Source organism: Oncorhynchus nerka, linkage group LG10 (assembly GCF_034236695.1).
Source record: "Oncorhynchus nerka isolate Pitt River linkage group LG10, Oner_Uvic_2.0, whole genome shotgun sequence".
Taxonomy (NCBI): domain Eukaryota; kingdom Metazoa; phylum Chordata; class Actinopteri; order Salmoniformes; family Salmonidae; genus Oncorhynchus; species Oncorhynchus nerka.
Window position 1 is genome coordinate 61,078,452 of NC_088405.1, and position 22,882 is coordinate 61,101,333.

Sequence of the window (22,882 nt, forward strand, 5' to 3'; positions counted from 1 at the left end):
GCCCCTCAGTGGGGCAGGCCTGATCACACAAGTAATGAGAGGATTAATTGTGTATCACAACAAGGTGCCCTTCTCGCTTGATTGGGATGCGCTCAGACCCGGACGGCTCCACCATCTGAAATGGCCATTTGTCACTGAGGCAGCAGACTGGTGCCCGTCTGTATTAACCACATCAGTGAGCCATTATTTCCACAGGGCATCATGAGAGAGAACCCCACTGTTCCTGTCCTCTCAATCACCTGCCAACGCGAAGGACATCTCTACTGAAAATTGTTACGTTCACTTATTGTGTTTTACTATATGGGTGGTACAAGATAATTGTAGTATACACTGAACAAAAATATAAACGCAACATATAAAGTGGTTGTCCCATGTTTAATGAGCTGAAATAAAAGATCCCAGAAATGTTCCATATCCACAAAAAGCTTATTTTTTCAAATTGTGTGCACATATTTGTTTACATCCCTGTTAGTGAGCATTTCTCCTTTGCCAAGATAATCCACTTATCCACTTGACAGGTGTGGCATCCACTTATCCACTTATCCACTTGACAGGTGTGGCATATCAAGAAGCTGATTAAACAGCATGATCATTACACAGGTGCACCTTGTGCTGGGGACAATAAAAGACCACTCTAATATGTGCCTTTTGGCACACAACACAATGCTAAAGATGTCTCAAGTTTTGAGAGAGAATGCAAATTTGGCAGTACGTTAAACTGGCCTCACAAGTACAGATCATGTGTATCCACATCCCAGGACCTCCACTTCCGGCTTTTTCATCTACAAACTGTCAGAAACTGTCTCAGGGAAGGTCATCTGAGTGCTCATTGTCCTAGGGCTGTGGCGGTCATGAAATTCTGTCAGCCGGTTATTGTTTATTTATTTTATTTTATTTCACCTTTATTTAACCAGGTAGGCTAGTTGAGAACAAGTTCTCATTTACAACTGCGACCTGGCCAAGATAAAGCATAGCAGTGTGAACAGACAACAACACAGAGTTACACATGGAGTAAACAATAAACAAATCAATAACACAGTAGAAAAAAGAAAAAAATAGTCTATATACATTGTGTGCAAAAGGCATGAGGAGGTAAGTGAATAATTACAATTTAGCAGATTAACACTGGAGTGATAAATGATCAGATGGTCATGTGCAGGTAGAGATACTGGTGTGCAAATGTGCAGAAAAGTAAATAAATGAAAACAGTATGGGGATGAGGTAGGTAAATTGGGTGGGCTATTTACCGATGGACTATGTACAGCTGCAGCGATCGGTTAGCTGCTCAGATAGCAGATGTCTAAAGTTGGTGAGGGAGATAAAAGTCTCCAACTTCAGCGATTTTTTGCAATTCGTTCCAGTCACAGGCAGCAGAGAACTGGAAGGAAAGGCGGCCAAATGGGGTGTTGGCTTTAGGGATGATCAGTGAGATACACCTGCTGGAGTGCGTGCTACGGGTGGGGGTTGCCATCGTATAGTAGAAAAAAAGTCTATATACAGTGTGTGCAAATGAGGTAAGATAAGGAAGGTAAGGCAATAAATAGGCCATGGTGGCGAAGTAATTACAATATAGCAAATAAACACTGGAATGGTAGATGCGCAGGAGATGAATGTGCAAGTAGAGTTACTAGGGTGCAAAGGAGCAAGATAAATAAATACAGTGTGTGGATGAGGTAGTTGAATGGGCTATTTACAGATGGGCTATGTACAGGTGCAGTGATCTGTGAGCTGCTCTGAAAGCTGGTGCTTAAATTGAGGGAGATATGTGTATCCAGCTTCAGTGATTTTTGCAGTTCGTTCCAGTCATTGGCAGCAGAGAACTGAAAGGAAAGGCGGCCAAAGGAGGAATTGGCTTTGGGGGTGACCAGTGAGATATACCTGCTGGAGCGCATGCTGCTATGGTGACCAGTAAGTTGAGATAAGGCCGGGCTTTACCTAGAAAAGACTTGTCGATGACCTGGAGCCAGGTTTGGCGACGAGTATGAAGCGAGGGCCAGCCAACAAGAGCGTACAGGTCGCAGTGGTGGGTAGTATATGGGGCTTTGGTGACAAAACGGATGGCAGTGTGATAGACTGCATCCAATTTGTTGAGTAGAGTGTTGGAGGCTATTTTGTAAATGACATCACCGAAGTCAAGGATCGGTAGGATGGTCAGTTTTACGAGGGTATGTTTGGCAGCATGAGTGAAAGAGGCTTTGTTGCGAAATAGGATGCCAATTCTAGATTTAACTTTGGATTGGAGATGCTTAATGTGAGTCTGGAAGGAGAGTTTACAGTCTAGCCAGACAACTAGGTATTTGTAGTGGTCCACATATTCTAACTCAGAACCGTCCAGAGTAGTAATGCTGGATGGGTGGGCAGGTACGGGCAGTCATCGGTTGGAGAGCATGCGTAGAGGTGGATCAGAGAATCACCAGCAGCAAGAGTGACATCATTGATATATACAGAGAAATATACAGAGAAAAGAGTCAGCCTGAGAATTGAATCCTGTGGAACTCCCATAGAGACTGCCAGAGGTCCAGACAACAGGCTCTCCTATTTGACACACTGAACTCTATCTGAGAAGTAGTTGGTAAATCAGGCGAGGCAATCCTTTGAGAAACCAAGGCTGTTGAGTCTGCCGATAAGAATGTGGTGATTGACAGAGTCGAAAGCCTTGGCCAGATCGATGAATAGGGCTCGATGATGATTATGATATCATTTAGGACCTTGAGTGGTGGTGCCTGGAGAAGAGGGCATACTCTACTCTCAGGGGCAGAATGACCGATTTGTACCTTGTCAGCTTGGGGATTTGAACTTGCAACCTTTTGTTTTGGTTACTAGTCCAACACCCTAACCACTAGGCTACCCTGCCACCCCAGTGAGGCTATCAACTGAGTTATAAAGGTCTTTGCTCTCAAAGTCACACGTTTTTAAAATAGAAAACAACTCAATTGGATGTTCTTAGTCCATAACAATGCTTAAATCTCATTAGGAAATTGTTTGAGTGTAGTTACCCCTTAATTCAAGTGCACAGGCACCTAGCACTGTTTGTTTAGTGGTGTTTATGTAGCATATGAATAACAGTGAAAAGCTTTGGAGCACCTTCAATGAAATTTTGGGAAAAATGGCAAACTCAGCTCCATCATTCATTAAATCAGATGTCTTATTCATTACAAAACCGACTGATATTGCCAACTACTTTAATTATGTTTTTATTGTCAAGATTAGCAAACTTAGGCATGACATGCCAGCTTCAAACGCTGACACTACACATCCAAGTATACCTGACCAAATTATGAAAGACGAGCAATTGTAATTTTGAATTCCATAAAGTGAGTGTGGAAGAGGTGAAAAAAGTATTATTGTCTATCAACAATGACAAGCCACTGGGTCTGATAACTTATAGCTGACGATATTACCTGACTTGTGTCATGCACAAAGTAGATGCCCTAACCGACTTGCCAAAACTATAGTTTGTTAGCAAGAAATGTGTGGAGTGGTTGAAAAACAAGTTTTAATGACTTCAACCTAAGTGTATGTAAACGTCCAACTTCAACTGTATATACACCTGTTCTGAAAGGCCCCAGAGTCTGCAACACAACTAAGAAAGGGGCTCTTCAAACAGGCCAGAGACAAAGTTGTGGAAAAGTACAGGTCAGGGTCGGGTTATAAAAAAATATCCCAAACTTTGAACATCCCACAGAGCAACATTAAATTCTTTATTAAAACTTGGAAAGACTATGGCGCCACAACAAACCTGCCAAGAGAGGGCAGCCCACCAAATCTCACGGAGACCAGGCAAGGAGGGCATTAATCAGAGAGGCAACAAAGAGACCAAAGATAACCCTGAAGGAGCTGCAAAGCTCCACGGTGGAGATTGGAGTATCTGTCCATAGGACTACTTTAAGCCGTAAACTCCACAGAGCTGGGCTTTACGGAAGAGTGGACAGAAAAAAGCCATTGCTTATAGAAGAAATTAAGCAAACACGTTTGTGTTCGCCAACAGGCATGTGGGAGACTCCCCAAACATATGGAAGAAGGTACTCTGGTCAGATGAGGCTAAAATGTAGCTTTTTGGCCATCAAGGAAAATGCTATGTCTGGCCTAAACCCAACACCTCTCATCACCCCGAGAACACCATCCCCACAGTGAAGCATGGTGGTGGCAGCATCATCAGCAGGGACTGGAAAACTGGTCAGGATTGAAGGAATGATGGATCATGCTAAATACAGGGAAATTCTTGGGGGAAACCTGTTTCAGCCTTCCAGAGATTTGAGACTGGGACGGAGGTTCACCTTCCAGCAGGACAATGACCCTAAGCATACTGCTAAAGCAACACTTGAGTTGTTTAAGGGGAAACATTTAAATGTCTTGGAGTTGCCTAGTCAAAACCCAGACCTAAATCCAATTGAGAATGTGTGTTATAACTTAAAGATTGCTGTACACCAGCGGAACCCATCCAACTTGAAGGAGCTGGAGCAGTTTTTCCTTGAAGAATGGGGAAAAATCACAGTGGCTAGATGTGCCAAGCTTATATAGACATACTCCAAGAGACTTGCAGCTGTAATTGCTACAAAAGGTGGCTCTACAAAGTATTGACTTTGGGGGGGTGAATAGTTATGCATGCTCATGATTTCCGTTTTTTTTTTGTCTTATTTCTTGTTTTTTTTCACAATAAAAAATATGTTGCATCTTCAAAGTGCTAGGCATGTTGTGTAAATCAAATGATACAAACCCCCAGAAAATCTATTTTAATTCCAGGTTGTAAGGCAACAAAATAGGAAAAATGCCAAGGGGGTGAATAATTTCGCAAGCCACTGTATGTTATTACATGCTTCTTAACTATATATTCCAGATGATATTACAGGGTTTTATGTAATTTACCAACCTCTGTCACATTATTACATTGAATGGAATGATGAACCATGTTACACTGAATCATGGGACCAACACTTTACATGTTGTGTTTATATTTTTGTTCAGTATAAAATGTTGTTGCTCCATCCTTAGTTTTCTACTATCACAGCCAATAAACTCTGTGACTGTTTTAAAGTCACCATTGACCTCATGGTGAAATCCCTGAGCGGTTTCCTTCCTCTCCGGCAACTGAGTTAGGAAGGATGCCTTTATCTTTTGTAATGACTGCGTGTATTCATACACCATCCAAAACGTAATTAATAACTTCACAATGCCCAAAGGGATATTCATTGCCTGCTTTTAAAAACAATTTTATCTACCAATAGGTGCCCTTGTTTGCGAAGCATTGGAAAATCTCCCTGGTGTTTGTGGTAGAATCTGTGTGAAATTCACTGCTCGACCTTACAGATCATTTATGTGTGGTGTACAGAGATGAGGTAGTCATTCAAAAGTATGCTTAACACTATTATTGCACACAGAGTCCATGCAACTTTTTTTGTGACTTGTAAAGCACATTTTTACTCCTGGACTCTTAGGCTTGCCATTAAAGGGGTTAAATACTTATTCACTCAAGACATTTCAGCTTTTCATATGTAATTAATATGTCTAAAAACATAATTCCACTTTGACAGTATGGGGTATTGTCAATTATGCACCACCCTATGGGATTCCCAATCACAGCCACTTGTGAAATAGCATGGAATTGAACCAGGGTCTGTAGTGAGATCTCTAGCATGGAGATGCAGTGCCTTAGACCGCTGCGCCAATCTCTCTGTGTAAAATTGTTGGAAAAATTACTTGTGTCATGCACAAAGTAGATGTCCTAACCGACTTGCCAAAACTATAATTTGTTAACGAGAAATTTGTGGAGTGGTTGAAAAACAATTTTTAATGACTCCAACATAAGTGTATGTAAACTTCCAAGTTCAACTGTATATACACCTGTTCTGAAAGGCCCCAAAGTCTGCAACACCACTAAGAAAGGGGCACCACCAAGCAAGCTGCACCATGAAGACCAAGGAGCTCTCCAAACATTACATTACATTACATTTAAGTCATTTAGCAGACGCTCTTATCCAGAGCGACTTACAAATTGGTGCGTTCACCTTAAGACATCCAGTGGAACAGCCACTTTACAATAGTGCATCTAAATCTTTTAAGGGGGGGGGGGGTGAGAAGGATTACTTTATCCTATCCTAGGTATTCCTGAAAGAGGTGGGGTTTCAGGTGTCTCCGGAAGGTGGTGATTGACTCCGCTGTCCTGGCGTCGTGAGGGAGTTTGTTCCACCATTGGGGGGCCAGAGCAGCGAACAGTTTTGACTGGGCTGCGCAGGAACTGTACTTCCTCAGTGGTAGGGAGGCGAGCAGGCCAGAGGTGGATGAACGCAGTGCCCTTGTTTGGGTGTAGGGCCTGATCAGAGCCTGGAGGTACTGAGGTACCAGGGACAAACAGGCCAGGGACAAAGTTGTGGAGAAGTACAGGTCAGGGTGGGGTTATAAAAAATATCCAATACTTTGAACATCCCACAGAGCACCATTAAATCCTTTATTAAAACTTGGAAAGAATATGGCACCACAACAAACCTGCCTAGAGAGGGCAGCCCACCAAATCTAATGTAAACTTCTGACTTCAATTGTATATATTTATACTGATACTGTAAATTGGTACATCCACTGTATATCAACCGTATGCCCACTGTATATTTGTATATCTGCTCATTCTCTTGTAGCTTTATGCTCACTCTACCTAGTTGTATATAATGTATGTGAACTTTGTTTAAACTTTGCTGTCTGTTTTCTGTCTCTAAATGTTGTCTATCACTAGCAGCACCATATCACCAAGCCAAATTCTGGGTATGTGTAAATATACCTGGTGAATAAAGGTGATTCTGATTGACACTCCAAATATACTGTATCTCAATTGACCTGTTTTCTCCAATCGTAATCATTTGAACACAAAGTGGAAAACTGCAGGACTCACATACACCTGAACTGGATAAATTTGGTTCAGTCACACATCAATGTACATCAATTTAACACTATGGCATGATTTCAGTATTTTCTTCACAGTTTAACAGCCATTATATAAATTGCCTAACCCACTTCACAAGTCCCTGTTGAATTGATCTGATATTCAACCTGTAGGTCATGCAGGTAATCTCGTCTATATGTCCTGGTGCTGATATGCAATGCATGCCAATAATGGCAAAAGGACGTCGTGTCAGATTTCTCTGAAGTATCATCCCCACAACTAATACACTGCAGCATCGCTCCACATAGATGATATGACTATTTCCTGTAATGCAGGATAGATAGAATAAGAGCTGATCTTCCCCAGGGATGAGGAGAATAATGGAGGGAGAGAAAGTAAATAACAAACGCATGAAAGTCAGCAGAGCAGAGAATTACTGACTGAAATGGTCATAGAGGTAATGGTGTTATAGTAGTGCTTAGTGGCCATTAGACAGAACTATCACCAAAACCACACTATAACACTATATACGGTAAAAAAAAAGCAACCTATAGTGTATGAAACCTTGTGATTTTCATATCATCAGATTGTGTAGAATTATGAATCATCTCCAAGTACACATTGTCTTGTTTAGAAGCGATGCAAAAAACATTTGCTTAAATTGAATACGCAGATCCAAAAATGACGTTTCCTCTTTACTTGTTTATACAGAGAATTGGGAAAGTTACTTACAAAGGCCCGGGTGCTTTTACCCAAGCAAACAAGAATAAGGTTGCAAAACTCCAGTAATTTTCCCCAAATTCCTAGTTTTTCCAGATATACTGGTTGGAGGTTGTGAATTTCCTTCTTTTCCCTCCTGATTCCAGGAATCTTCTAACCGGGATTTTTGGAAAAACCATGAATTTTGGGAAAGTTACCATATTTTTGCAACTCTAATCAAGACAAATTAGTGCACATTCAAGCTTAAATGTAGTTTAATGGTAGGCAGGGTAGCCTAGTGGTTAGAGCGTTGGACTAGTAACCGAAAGGTTGCAAGTTTGAATCCCTGAGCTGACAAGGTACAAATCTGTCGTTCTGCCCCTGAACAGGCAGTTAACCCACTGTTCCTAGGCCGTCATTGAAAATAAGAATTTGTTCTTAACTGACTTGCCTAGTAAAACAAAGGTAATATTAAAAAAAAAAAAAAAAAAATTAAAAAAGTTGAACGTATTTGTGTTTGGAATTTGCAGGCATGTCAATTATGGGTAGGTAAATAGGAAATCCTGCTGAGTACCGATTGCTGCAAAACATTTCTTCCTGACATTTAGGATTGACAACACTGTTGGTTAGCCCTGATGTTCTTTCATAATGTGTAGAGTTTTCTATTCTGACATAATTATATATTTTGTTTTACTTCATTGCAAAGACTCTGCAACTATTTTTCCAATGTACAGTATAGTCATTTGGTTGGATGACACTTTGAACACTAAACGCAAACTAAACTGAGTGAGAATTTCAGCTCAACCTTGAACAGGCTCATCAATATCCAGAACACAACTTTGACTTAATGCTGCCACCAAGGGGAATTGTGAGATAAAAATCTTACATTGAATTACATGCGGCTGAGCAGTTGTAAAGAAACGTAGGATCATCATTAGTATCAAAGTATCATCAACTGCCACAGGTAACAACACCGTAGGATAGTAAAACCCCACAAAGACAATCCATTAATTAAACAATTACAGAACATAAAAGCATAACGGTAAAACAAGTCTCCAAAATGTAGAATGTAATTCAATCGTAATGACCTAATTTGGATGTCCAGCTTGGTGACTACAGCTGGGGTGGCTATAAGGTGACAATAATGCATTCTCCTCCCCTCGGCAAGCCCATGTTCTATAAAAATAGATCAATTTAACATACCCCATTAAGTCGGGAATGACAGCTTGTCAGTATTGAACACCACACAGTTCTTATTTCAACATACCCCTGTTCCTCCTTATACAGCTGATAGTTCTTGGACTCACATATTTGCTGGGATATTTATCTATTCTAGGCAGCACTGAGTTATTTCACATATTTGTACAAAATAAAATAATTATAATAAAATGTAAACGAATAAAAGTTAAACAAAACATACAACTCTAAGGTTGGTAACAGAATGACAGCACAAACAGCACAAACCTTCATCCTCTTACCAAACTGAGCATTTGCACGGTTCTTCAAGTAAATGTGTTTTTGTACAATTTTCTGTGGAAATTGTTAAAAGTAGTTTTTGTGCATATAAACTCATCAAAAAAATAAGCTTGACATGTGTAAATATTTGTATAAACATATCAAGATTCAACAACTGAGACATAAATTGAACAAGTTAAACAGACAGGTGACTGACATAAATTGAATAATGTGTCCCTGAAAAAAGGGGGGGTCAAAATCAAAAGTAACAGTCAGTATCTGGTGTGGCCACCAGCTGCATTAAGTAGTGCAGTGCATCTCCTCCTCATGGACTGCACCAGATTTGCCAGTTCTTGTTATACCACTCTTCCACCAAGGCACCTGCAAGTTTCCGGACATTTCTGGGGGGAATGGCCCTAGCCCTCACCCTCCGATCCAACAGGTCCTGGACGTGCTCAATGGGATTGAGATCCGGGCTCTTCGCTGGCCATGGCAGAACACTGACATTCCTGTCTTGCAGGAAATGATACACAGAATGAGCAGTATGGCTAGTGGCATTGTCATGCTGGAAGGTCATGTGAGGATGAGCCTGCAGGAAGCTTACCACATGAGGGAGGAGGATGTCTTCCCTGTAACACACAGAGTTGAGATTGCCTGCAATGACAACAAGCTCAGTGTGATGATGCTGTGACACACCGCCCCAGACCATGATGGACCCTCCACAACCAAATCGATCCCGCTCCAGAGTACAGGCCTCGGTGTAACGCTCACTCCTTGGACGATAAACGCGAATCTGAGCGTCACCCCCGGTGAAACAAAACCGCAACTCGTCAGTGAAGAGCACATTTTGCCAGTCCTGTCTTGTCCAGCGATGGTGGGTTTGTGCCCATAGGTAATGTTGTTGCCGGTGATGTCTGGTGAGGACCTGCCTTACAACAGGCCTACAAGCCCTCAGTCCAGCCTCTCTCAGCCTATTGCAGACAGTCTGAGCACTGATGGAGGGATTGTGCGTTCCTGGTGTAGGTGTTGTTACACGTGGTCTGCCACTGCGAGGACGATCAGCTGTTTGTCCTGTCTCCCTGTAGCACTGTCTTAGGCGTCTCACAGTACAGACATTGCAATTTATTGCCCTGGCCACATCTGCAGTCCTCATGCCTCCTTGCAGCATGCCTAAGACACATTCACGCAGATGAGCAGGGACCCTGGGCATCTTTCTTTAGGTGTTTTTCAAAGTCAGTAGAAAGGCCTCCTCAGTTTTCATAACTGTGACCTTAATTGCCTACCGTTTGTAAGCTGTTAGTGTCTTAACGACCGTTCCACAGGTGCATGTTCATTAATTGTTTATGGTTCATTGAACAAGCATGGGAAACAGTGTTTAAACCCTTTACAATGAAGATATGTGAAGTTATTTGGATTTTTACTAATTATCTTTGAAAGACAGGGTCCTGAAAAAGGGACACTTCTTTTTTTGTAGTTAGTTGTATGCTTTAAATTTGCAATGATTGTTTTTTGTTTGACAAACATTTTAAAGTGAAAAACTGGAGTCTCAGTGTCACTTTGTCATCATGGAATTGCCCAGACTGCTTTCGTTCTATGAATAATGTTTAATAATGTGGGATATGCTTAGGAGATGTCTGCAGCTGGTAGATATATGGAGACAAGAAGGGTATAGCCCTACAGTACAAATATGCTGCTAACTGTACTTAACATTTTGGCTGAGGATAAAACAATGTTACTGTAGTTTGGTTCCATGTTAAATACTGATCTACACATTGCTCATATTGGGGTAGCAGGTAGCCTAGTGGTTAGAGTGTTAGAGCGTTGGACTAGTAACCGAAAGTTTGCAAGATTGAATCCCTGAGCTGACAAGTTAAAAATCTGTCGTTCTCCCCCTGAACAAGGCAGTTAACCCACTGTTCCTAGGCCGTCATTGAAAATAAGAATTTGTTCTTAACTGACTTGCCTAGTTAAATAAAGGTAAAACATATATATATATATATATATATATATTACAGGGATGGATGTACTTCTTTACACCACCAGGTGGCAATCCAGTTCTGTAAATTCTTCATCTGTTTCTGCCACGTCAAGTCTTACCATGTGTAGAAACTCATATTTCCTCTTCGAAAACATCCTACCAATGATGGAAACAGGCTGCTACCTGAACACTCCAATCCCATAAATTACTGAACAAAAAAATCTAAATGCACATGTTTGCAAAATAAAGTTTATAAATCTGTCAATATATGTTTTATTATTTTGTCAATCATAATCACATGTACTATAACATTGTTGGTTTTTCTACTTTGGGGATACTTTTATAAGCCTATTGTAAGTTCATGCATGTACTGTAACTATGTACTGTAAATTGGCACACAATACAATCTATGACTAAACCTGTGGCTGTTCTGTAAGTAGTGGATAAGGTCTGTTTTCAAAAGCAATATTCTCTAAAACAATCAACTTTCCACATTAATTGGGTGAGGTGACTTGTGAATTTCCTTTATCCATACAAACTCTGGATAACCCTGAAGCAATTATTTTTCTATGAGTCCTATCCTACTGTATTAGTTTACACAGCCAGACAATCTGAAGTGGTTTCAGGGATTAATCAAAAATATAAGATTGATTAAATGTATAAAGTCCTTATTAATACACGATTGCTGGTGTAGAGTAGTAATTTAGACTTGATCCATCCGAGTTTCAGACTTACAATGAGAAGCCGCCCTCAGCTCTCATCTGTGCATGACTGGCTTCCTGAGCGTCACATCCTCATTGCTTTTTAAAAGAGTCCCAGTCCAACCCAGCTGGAGTAGGGATAACCTTTTCCATTAACAATAGGCTGCTCAACAAGGGTTGTTTCCCCTCATGCAGAGAGAGGGTACTTAAAATTCATGCCGTCCTCTTGGTATAATCCTGTCTGGGGATTATGGTTGGTTGTATTTGCCTTGTGCTCATTAAATAGACATGTTTGGAAACCACTTGCAGACTGATGTCAGTTGTCTTATTGTACAGCATTGGTAAGATACATCATGATAACCTTTTATAGCATTCTGAATTCATCTGTCAGTGTGGTAACGTTCAGTGGTGCCTGTCAGTGTCACAATTGTCTTGTATGTCCACCTGACGCATCATCTCGCAAGTCAGCTATTTCTCTTGCATAGTTTAAATGAATATTAAAATGTCTACTGCACAGCATACATTATCATGCACCACCTGGAGTCTTTGTGCAGTGAACTTTATATTCTTCAATGCTGCTTTCATACAAGACGAAGAGCCACAGGGTCCTTAACAACATTCAACATTTGATCGATGGAGAAGCATCTAGTGAGCTTTAATAACCTCACAGGATTAACAAACATTTGCAGGAGAATCCATGTCTATCTCAGGGGGGATGCTCCAGGTGCTATTGCTCACTGTAGAGACAGACAGATGTTTGGGTCAGTCAAAAGCTAGCTACTCTGCTATTCTGGCAAGAGGCAAGAGGCCTCTGGCAAGAGGCCATCAAATGTTTCAAACAGAGCAGCACCTTCACCAGAAATTGACATTTGGCACTAGTTGCAGGTTGAAACGTTACATGTATAACCTTGACGTGTATGACCAACACAGAATACAGTTTTCTGTTGGTGTGTACACTGAGCAACTGTGTCTGAAATCCTCAATCACTTGGCAGAAGTGGGATTGGAATCCTCACCAGCTCTTGTAGCCTCTTCTTGCTCATCCTCTTTCTTTCCAACTGCTTCTCAATCACTTTAGCAATCTGGGCATATGAGTCAGCAATTTCTCTATGAAGAAAATTAAACAGACAATGTATAATCATCTACATTGTATCTGAGCACCTGTTCATCCAGCCAGCTTCATAATCACTTCAGGGTTGGGTAAATGACTTGCATAGACATCAAGGCTGGAGATTAAATTAAACAACTCAAAGTTAAATCTCTAACATGCACACACACACAGACACAAAGAGTGAAACTGTTTTTTTTCAGTGTGATTCTGTGTTTTCAGATGCAAAAGTGATTGATTTTGATAAAAATGCTTTATCTGCCTTCCCAACGAAAACTTGTTTGAAAATGAAAACATTTATTTTATGGACGATGCACCATGCTGCCTTGATAACAACATGCCAAGCAGGGCAGATTACTGGTCGATTTGAGAAGGGCACTCCTCTCTCTCCGCTTTCGCCAGATGACATGACGGGCCCAATGATTTATGTAAACACTAGATGACAGACAGGGGGTGCTGTGTTGAAGCCACTGCACCTCCATCATGGCACTCCCCCAAAATGGAAGAAATATATTTTGGAAGCTATAGAAATGCATTTATTAATGTATACATTTGTTTTTGTCACATTTATTCTAACAGACACTTTAATGCATACTTTTAAATGATGTGAACTAAACATAAAAACAATAAAACATATAAAAACATTTTCCTTAAAGTATCATTTTTTTATAGTTACTGTCCCCAGTACAATACAAAATACTTGAATACATGTAATTTTGTCCTTGAAACTTTAAATGAAATACTGTAGAATTCCATTCATTCCTATGGAAGAGTTTGTTCCTGAGTATTACCATTATGGCTAACTGTTGGCTTCAAAGCCTCTCCATGGCCAAAACATAGCATCAGCAATCCAGGGTTTATATACTGTACATCATAGGAAGGGCCATAGCCTGGTACCCCGGGCCAGATTAATCAAATATGTCCATTGTTTAACTAACTTTTCATAGAGACGGAAGGTATGTGGTTCTGTTAGGCACTGAGGTAAAATTAGTTTTGTATTGGATATGGATTTATCTTATCAATAGCTATTGTGCCATGGCAATGAATTTGTTTAAATTTGAATCAGGGGAGAATGGATTTTTATTTTTTTTAAGATCGAAATCTGAATAATAAAAAATAAAATAAAAACATGCATAAAAAAGGTGTGGATTGTTTTCCATGCACCCATGATTCAGAATACTTATTGTTATTTTCAGAGGTAGACTGACTCTGACAGCCTAATACTCAATCTAAACGTTAATCGATTCTCAATTGCGATGTGGTTCTAGAAACATAAAGCCCTTTACTTTCATGTCACATCCAAATATTTTCATAGATGTAAAATATACACTTACTGTACACTGTTTTAACCGGATTTATCACAGTTGCACCCAACAGTATTTGTCAGTATAGCCATCCAATTAGGATTTATGCTAGGATCACTTATGGGTCCAAGCAAAATACCAGCCTTAGTAAAGTTGAACATTTACTTCTAGGCCTTTGACTCTACAGCACTCACCAGTTTTCTTCACAGAAGTCCATCCCTGTAGACTGCCCAAAACTAGTGCCTTACTATCATATAGTTATCAATTTAGGATAGTGCCTAAGCAACACACCAAGTAGGAAAACCCCAGATATGGCATTAGAGACAATTCCATGATAGTCATTTTGCCAGAACATTGGACGTACAGTATATAGAATACAGTCCAATTAGATGATTTTTGTGTGAGAACTATATTTTGTATATCTTTTGTTTATGCTTTCATTCCTTTTTGGTTCAGTTCCTTTGACACTTAGGAAGTGATAGAGCCATAAACAAAGTCCCCATACAACCATCACTTAGTGCCACAACGCCGCTCATTGGTGAATGAATGTAATAATATATATTTCATGAGTGTGTGTGCGTTGTTAACATCTGCCTAAGTTACTGCCCAGATCTTCCAGTCTGGACGATGACCAGATGACGGGTCCGGAACGGCGACCCCAAACCCGGACACCCACGGCCCATCCTTGTGGCGACATGCCCCGCTGTCAGGGAGCCTACCAAGGTAAACCACCAGAGGGGGGGGGGGGGGGGGACCGCAACGGCGATCACCAACTAGGACATCCCCTGGCCCTCCCTGGGGTATTTTGCAGCTTCCAGGGAACCTACCAAGGTACATCACTAGAAGGGACTGCAACGGCGATCTCCAACCGGATATCAACTGCCATCCTTGTGGTGGACTGCTCCGCTTTCAGAGAAGCCTACCAAGTTCAACCACCAGAAGGGACTGCAACGATGATCTACAAACAGGACATCACGTGTTCATGATTTTATGTTGATTTGTAACTTGCAGGACAAACAAGATCCAAACCACCAGGGGGGGTATGTCATGTTGGCCTCTTTGGGTATAGCAACCCCATCCCCCTCTCCCTGCCTCCCCCTTGCCTCCTTCAAATAGGCTGCTGTGGTCAGAGGTCGTAAATTCCTGAGAAGACCCTGCCATATGGCCACATAGTAGAGAGAGAGTCAATTTACATAGAGGACAAAGGAAATCCTTCCACCTCACAGAACTTGAGGTACGAACAAATTTCATGTTCCGGAGAAAGTATAAAAGATCGGTGAAGAATCCAGCTACGAACTGGTCCGTTTGTCACAACTTGAGGAAACTCATGGAAGACGGTGTGGCAACATTACCATAACGCTGTTTATTTAATAGCCTCAGATATGAGATTTACATCTAATTGTTGTATAAGATGAATGAGTGAGTATGATACTGTTTGTATAATTGTGTTATATGATTTTGGACTGTTTAATGAAGTAAAATACAATTCCCTTTTGATTTGAACTAAATCAGAGGACCGCCCCTGAGCCCAGTTAGGGTCAGACATCCTGGGACAGCTCTCTTCGGCCCTTCCAAATAAAAACCCCACTCGGGTTTTTGATCAGCAGACCGAGCTTACCTCAATTACGAGATGGCTAAAGGTTGCAGACCATGTTGTTCTCCATTAGGAGGACAAAGGTTGTAGACTATTGCTGAATCTTTTAACCATACCACGTGGTTAAACTCTTAGACTATCGATACCGACCGAATAAGAACAAGTCCTTGATAATAATTACTAGTCTGCAGCTAGGAATTCGGTATCATTGAACGTGAAGAACGACCACCACCGAAACATCTATTCCATAACGAATGTCACTCTGAACAATCCCATCTAACCACAACAGAGAGAGAGAGAGAGAGGGAGAGACGGACAATTCTACAAAATAAATGAACTTTTCACCAGCGATCAAGACGACACACTGAGCGTAAATATATATATTGATTGCAATTGTTCCCGAATGAGTGAGCGTTCATGCGCAAAGGATTAGCATTTCAATTGTTAGAATTATCACTCTGTGGTGACTTCTTAGTCGACCCCCACTTCACCTTTTGTCTAACAAGCCGCCCTTCCGGTTTAGCCCACTAGGGCACATTCTCCTATCATTTACATTTACATTTAACTCATTTAGCAGACGCTCTTATCCAGAGCGACTTACAAATACCCAGATCTAGGGATCTCTTATGCTTATTTTGGAACAAAATACACATCACTTAGCCAGAGCCAGACACATCCTCACTTCTATGAACAAAAACAGGGGTGATAGGACAGGTAGGGTTACTTCATTCGAGAGTTGGCCCCCGGAATTCTGTTAATTCCATTTCATGTAACCACATTTACCTTGTTTGTTTGTTTGTTTATGCATTTCTGTGAATTACTTAGTTAGTAATAAATAAATTATTTAAGACAATTGATGTATGAATGACTCATAGTGAAGATTGGGTTCGTGCAGATAACCAACAATTTATGACGTTTGGAATGAGACTAACGTGAGGTAAAGAATTTGGGGAAGCAGCGTAGCCTAGTGGTTAGAGCGTTGGACTAGTAACCGGAAGGTTGCAAGTTCAAACCCCCAAGCTGACAAGGTACAAATCTGTTGTTCTACCCCTGAGCAGGCAGTTAACCCACTGTTCCTAGGCTGTCATTGAAAATAAGAATTTGTTCTTAACTGACTTGCCTAGTTAAATAAAGAATAAATATCTGAAAAGTTATTTTAGGAAATGATAACTTTGTAATCTGAATATTTTTCCTTGGTGCCCCGACTTCCTAGTAATTACGGTTATGATTGATCAGTCTAGTCGCGTAATAACTAATTACAGAGAATCTTTGATAAAAACTATCAGTCTTCAGTTAATGATATAGTAAAGACACGACACCTCAAAGAAGTGCAAACATTTTCTATGCATGGTGTTTTGGGAAATGTATGTTATATCTTCAGCCGTTGTAGGAAAAATGCATTGTTAAACCACTCATAATCCTAAATTACGTTGCTATTGGGAAACCGGGCCCAGGACGTTAGTGTGTTTAAAGCTAGCTAGCTAGCTCTCTGCCAATTTATTCTTGATTACAGACAAAATACAGACATTTCTACGCATAATGCTACTACACACATTGATTAAACGTTGTTTATGAATGCTTGAATATGAGCGTGAGCTAGCTAGCCAACTTTTCTAGCTAGTTGGATAGCTGCTAAATAGTTAGCTAGCTACTCACCGAGAACCAACACCATTTGCCCACACAAACAATAATAATGAAGAGGCTTTTCTCCATCATCATATTCCTCTCGATCTCGGATGTCTGAACAAACAGCACTTTGTGAGACAATCTTCTGCATTTTTCTTAAAGTAAGCTAGATAATTCAAATGGGGTCAATGAAAACTCAAATATTTACTCAAAATACAAGGGAATGTTTTGGTTTACATCTTTAGCCTGCTGCTAGTTACCTTGTCGATAAATGATTACGTAGACATAACCAATGTCATATCTGAAGGCATGTAAAAATGTGCCATGCCCAGCACTCCTGATAGGTGGTGGTGTTTAAGTAAAATAACTACAGTAAAAAATCATTGTAAACCCAAATGTAATGTCAGATTTTGTAATAAAGTAGCTCAAAAATACAGAAATACAAAACACTGTGGGTTCCGTTTGAAATACTGTACAGTATATTTGTGTTGAATCTGAAACGGAATTTCACCTGATGCAAGAGGCATGGTTTCTCATTCTTGCATCTGGTGAATAATATGATTCCATCAAAAATATAGATTTAGTTTAGTTTAAAAATATATATATATTATTGATATTATTAATTGTTTCTCAGTTGAGAGAGAATTGTAAGATTTCATTGCACTCCTGTCTTTTCTATGATGACACACCGTGATCACCTCACTTAGTTTTTGAATCAGATATTGGATTTCATCCAGACAATAAATGAAACAATTTTCTTTACGAGCTGCACCTGAAATCTCAGCACCAATCCAAGGTATAAACAGTGATTGATCCGACAGATGCAATGTACAGATCAGACAGATGCAAGGCAGGATGTAGTCAAGAGATGATCAATAACCAATAATGGCTATTGTTGTATTGTTCTCTCTTTTTTGCACATTGGCAGAGTAATTGTATAAGTGAATGTTCAGCCATGTGCATATGTGTGTGGGTGTATGTATGTGACAGACAGACAGAGAACGAGTAAGTGAGTGAGTAAGTGAGAGAGAGAGAGGGAGAGAGATAGAGAGTGTGTGTATGCAGCACACACTTAAATGCAAGAGGCTATGTGTTTGAGAGATCTGACACCAAAAGCTGGTGGAGTCAGTGCAGTGGAGCCTCATCCTCACTTGCGATCATTTGGAACAGGATTACAGAAAGAGAGATGCATCTCGTTACTGCTCCTATAATGCACCCTCTATGCATCTTCGGTTATCTTTCTCTGACAGCTGTCATAGGTAAGTCATTTAATTTTGGTATCAATAATGGGATAATAACTGTATAGACTGGGATTCAGACATTGACAAAATCAATGATTATCCTGCTTCTATGAATCATGTGCACTTCATTGTCATTAGTGAAAATGAGGAAAGGGAATCAAAGTGCTATTGGATGGCACTGAAAGTACAGCTTATTTGTGATGACATACACAGGTTTGAATGGCCTGTTAATGTCTACTAAATAATATATGAATATCCCTCCTGAGTAGAATGGGGGCATTGACCCATAACATTACATATTTGTTTTGCATTAGTCCAATAGGTGAGTTAGTTGATGAATTAGTTAAGAAATTAAGAGTTCCAGTATAACAGACCGATGGCTTCAAAGCCTCTCAATGGCCAAGACATAGTTTCAGCAATCCAGGGTTTATATATGTCATTGGCTGTAACTCTGCCACCTTCCACCGTAGATGCGGAAGTCTGACATATGCAGATGTGCTGGATTTGAGATGCAGCCCATGCAAATTATTTTATATATTTAGCTTAAACTGACATATTTTGATGGGGAATGTTTTATTCTGTTACTTAGGTTGACGCACGGGTAAGTCAATGGACTCTTAAGGATTAAGACATTTGTCAAGAAATTTGTTGAGTTAAGAAATGAAGAATTAAAATGGGCTTCTTTTATAGGAATGGGCCATGCTTTTCATGAAATAGCAGTAAACTTATTGGTTATAGCGATATTGATAAAATATATAAATGCAGCTGCCACTGTATTGCAGCCATTGGACACAGTTTATCATAGCGCACTACGCTTTATTACGGACGATAGGTTCAGTACAGCATTGTATTCTGTATCAGAAAGTAGGCTGGCCCTCTCTGAAGTGTCACAGATCGATGCATTGCACTCTTTTTGTTTCTAAAGCCCTCTAGCATGAACTTCCACCGTACCTTACGTCGTTGTTGTAGACATACGAGATACCAGACCCATTCTCCACTGAGTTCGGTAAATCAGCTTTTAGTTTTTTTGCACCTTGCTTGTGGAATGGTCTCCAAGGCTGGAGTTGGATGAATTGGTGTCTCTAGGGAAATTCAAAAAGCTCATTGAGCACATTATTACTGAAAAATGTGTTTGTTTTCTATGAATGTGTTTTGCTTTTTGTGTATTGATGTGAATATTTATGTGTATATTGATGTATATAGCAATGTGTGTACTTTATATTGATGTGTATTGATCTATATTAATGTGTATGCAGGGCTTATTGTGAAAGAGACCTGGGTCTCAGCATGACTCTCTGTTGAAATAAAGGTTATACACAGTACCAGTCAAAAGTTGGGGCACACCTATTCATTCCAGGGTTTCTCTTTTTTTTGTCTATTTTCTACATTGTAGAATAATAGTGAAGACATCAAAACTATGAAATAACACATTTCAAGAACTTTTAAAGTTTCTTCAGGTGCAGTTGCAAAAACCATCAAGTGCTATGATGAAACTGGCTCTCATGAGGACCAGCACAGGACAGGAAGGCCCAGAGTTACCGTAGCTGCAGAGGATAAGTTCATTAGAGGTACCAGCCTCAGAAATCAGCAATTAACTGCACCGCAGATTGCACCTCACAGAGTTCAAGTCACAGACACATCTCAACATCAACTGTTCAGAAGAGACTGTGTGACTCAGGCCTTGATGCTCAATTTGCTGCAAAAAAAACACTATTAAAGGACACCAATAAGAAGAGACTTGCTTGGGCCAAGAAACATGAGCAATGGCCATTAGACTGGTGGAAATATGTCCTTTGGGACATATTTGAGATTTTTGGTTCCAAACGCCATGTCTTTGTGAAACACAGAGTAGGTGAATCTCCGCATTTGTGGTTCCCATCGTGAAGCATGGAGGAGGAGGTGGAAGGTGTGGGGGTGCTTTGCTGTTGACTGTCTGTGATTTATTTAGTATTCAAGGCACACTTAACCAGCATGGCTACCACAGGATTCTGCAGCAATACGCCATCCCATCTGGTTTGCGCTTAGTGGGACTAACATTTGTTTTTCTATTTGACCAAGAAGTGATGGTGCTTCTACACCTGCTTGCTTGCTGTTTGGGGTTTTAGGCTAGGTTTCTGTACAGCACGTTGAGATATCAGCTGATGTACGAAGGGCAATATCAATAAATTTGTTTTGAATTTGATTTGATGATGGTGCATCAGATGACCTGGCCTCCACAATCACCCAACATCAACCCAATTGAGATGGTTTGGGACGAGTTGGAACGCAGAGTGAAGGAAAAGCAGCCAACAAGTGCTCAGCATATGTGGAAACTCCTTCAAGACTGTTGGAAAAGCATTCCTCTTGAAGCTGGATGTGAGAATGCCTAGTGTGCAAAGCTGTCATCAAGGCCAAGGGTGGCTACTTTCAAGAATCTAAAATCAATTTAGATTTGTTTAATTAACACGTTTTTGGTTATTACATGATTCCATATGTGTTATTTGATAGTTTTGATGTCTTCACTATTATTCTACAATGTAGAAAATAGTACAAATCACTAAAAACCCTTCAATGAGTAGGTGTGTCCAAACTTTTGACTGGTCCGGTATATAATTATTATTATTTATTTAAGTATGACAAAATGCCACATAGCATTCCTGAACACAATAGGGTCTCTCTAGAGTAGACGTACACTAATTTAGATACAGATTCAAATATCATACACGTATTCATTGGTGGTGGTTCACCCAAGCAGCAGGTGGGTGGAGATTTTCACAGTGTGATTACAAGCAAGCAGCCACTTGTTGCAATGTTTGCTTTTGTAGCAATTTATTTGCTATATCTGTTTGGTTTAGATTAACCTTGTTGCACATTTTGCTGTGTTTGTTTGCAGATAGTGAAATAGTGTTAAACATGGAGACTTGCTGTTGTTTGATGACAAGCACTTATGTGAGACCCACATTTAGTAACTGCACTGAACAGAAACAATGTATGATAGAACGAACCACAATCTTTGAACACTGAGACAGATCACAAATGATCCACATACAATTACAGTCTACAAGACTATTCAAATGAGCTGAGACCGGTGGTCTTGAATTTCAAAGATACAGAATTAAAATGATTGATTTATTATCAGAACATTGTAATGCTAAGTGTATATTTCAATATTCAAGTCAGCATTTGAACTAACCCTTTGAGCATGAGGGCAATTAAACAGTTACACCATGTCAGAAAGAGTTACACCATGGAGTGGTGTTTTGCTTGGGATTATGCAGAGCATCACATGTAGGATGTACATTGTGTCAAATTAAACGTGAGAAAGTGTGAAACCTTCTAATGGCTTCATTCCCTTGGGTAACTCAGTTCAAATGTACAAATACAAACCAATGAACTGTAAAGTGGACTTGAATCATGTCTTGTTTTTTAGATACAGATGAAATGTGGAAAAATATTGTGATAATTAAGAGAAAAAACTTCATCCAACCCCAGAGCTGTTCCACTGCCACCATAGGGAATGTGGGGGAACACAGGGGAACCTGCGTGACGTCTTGAGGATGTGAGGTCACACGAGTGGTGGCAGATCAGTCAGAGTTCTAAGCACAGCTTCCATCAGTCATGTGACCTGACAGCATCACGAACTCAGACATCTTGGAAAGGAGGCAAAACTATCATCATTGAAGTCATGTATAATCTATTAATTCAAAGTCTTTAACATAGGACTGTGTATTTGTTATATTTCAAAAAGCCTATTCATTTTGTTTTTATTTAATCACTCTATTTAACCATAGGTACTCAGCTAATAAATATCTTGCATAATTTAGAATAAACCTATGGTCTCTACATGAAATATGACAGTGACAAATAAGTGCACTTAGCTGTACTTGTTTACCTCCAAGCAGGCCATTTACAAAGCCATTGTGCTCATACAATGTTTCAATGTATCATACATTTTTCATTTCATGTCTTCATTTCTCTATTTTCTATTTGACCTCATTATCTTGTTTTTGATTACTTCTATCCATTGATACTAGAATTACGAATATGCTACTCGAAAAGGCGTTTAACGTATTTTTGGATTGAATCAGAGATGTTTTAGTGTCTCCTTTAGAATCATCCACAGACAGCAGCCTCTACCCTGTCTGTCCACTGGGCCAGTTCCCCTGTGGAAACCTGTCTGTGTGCCTGCCCCAGCTTTACCACTGCAATGGGGTCCAGGACTGTACTAACGGAGCTGATGAGGAAAACTGCGGTGAGCCTTGAACAACAGCAGCTACAGGAGTGTAAACAGATGGTTATTGTGCAGTATGTTTTTGTCACACCAGAT

At 40.1% G+C, this 22,882-nt stretch overlaps 1 protein-coding gene across 1 annotated transcript in view; it reads left to right on the forward strand.

The window, feature by feature from the left end:
* The first annotated feature begins 18,521 nt into the window (after window positions 1–18,521).
* Window positions 18,522–22,882, forward strand: part of LOC115136266 (relaxin receptor 1-like) — a 37,777-nt gene continuing 33,416 nt past the window's right edge. The window contains exons 1-2 of the mRNA XM_065023645.1: window positions 18,522–18,594; window positions 22,667–22,807. Coding sequence (XP_064879717.1) covers window positions 18,522–18,594; window positions 22,667–22,807 — 214 coding nt within the window. The remainder of the gene's footprint in view (window positions 18,595–22,666; window positions 22,808–22,882) is intronic.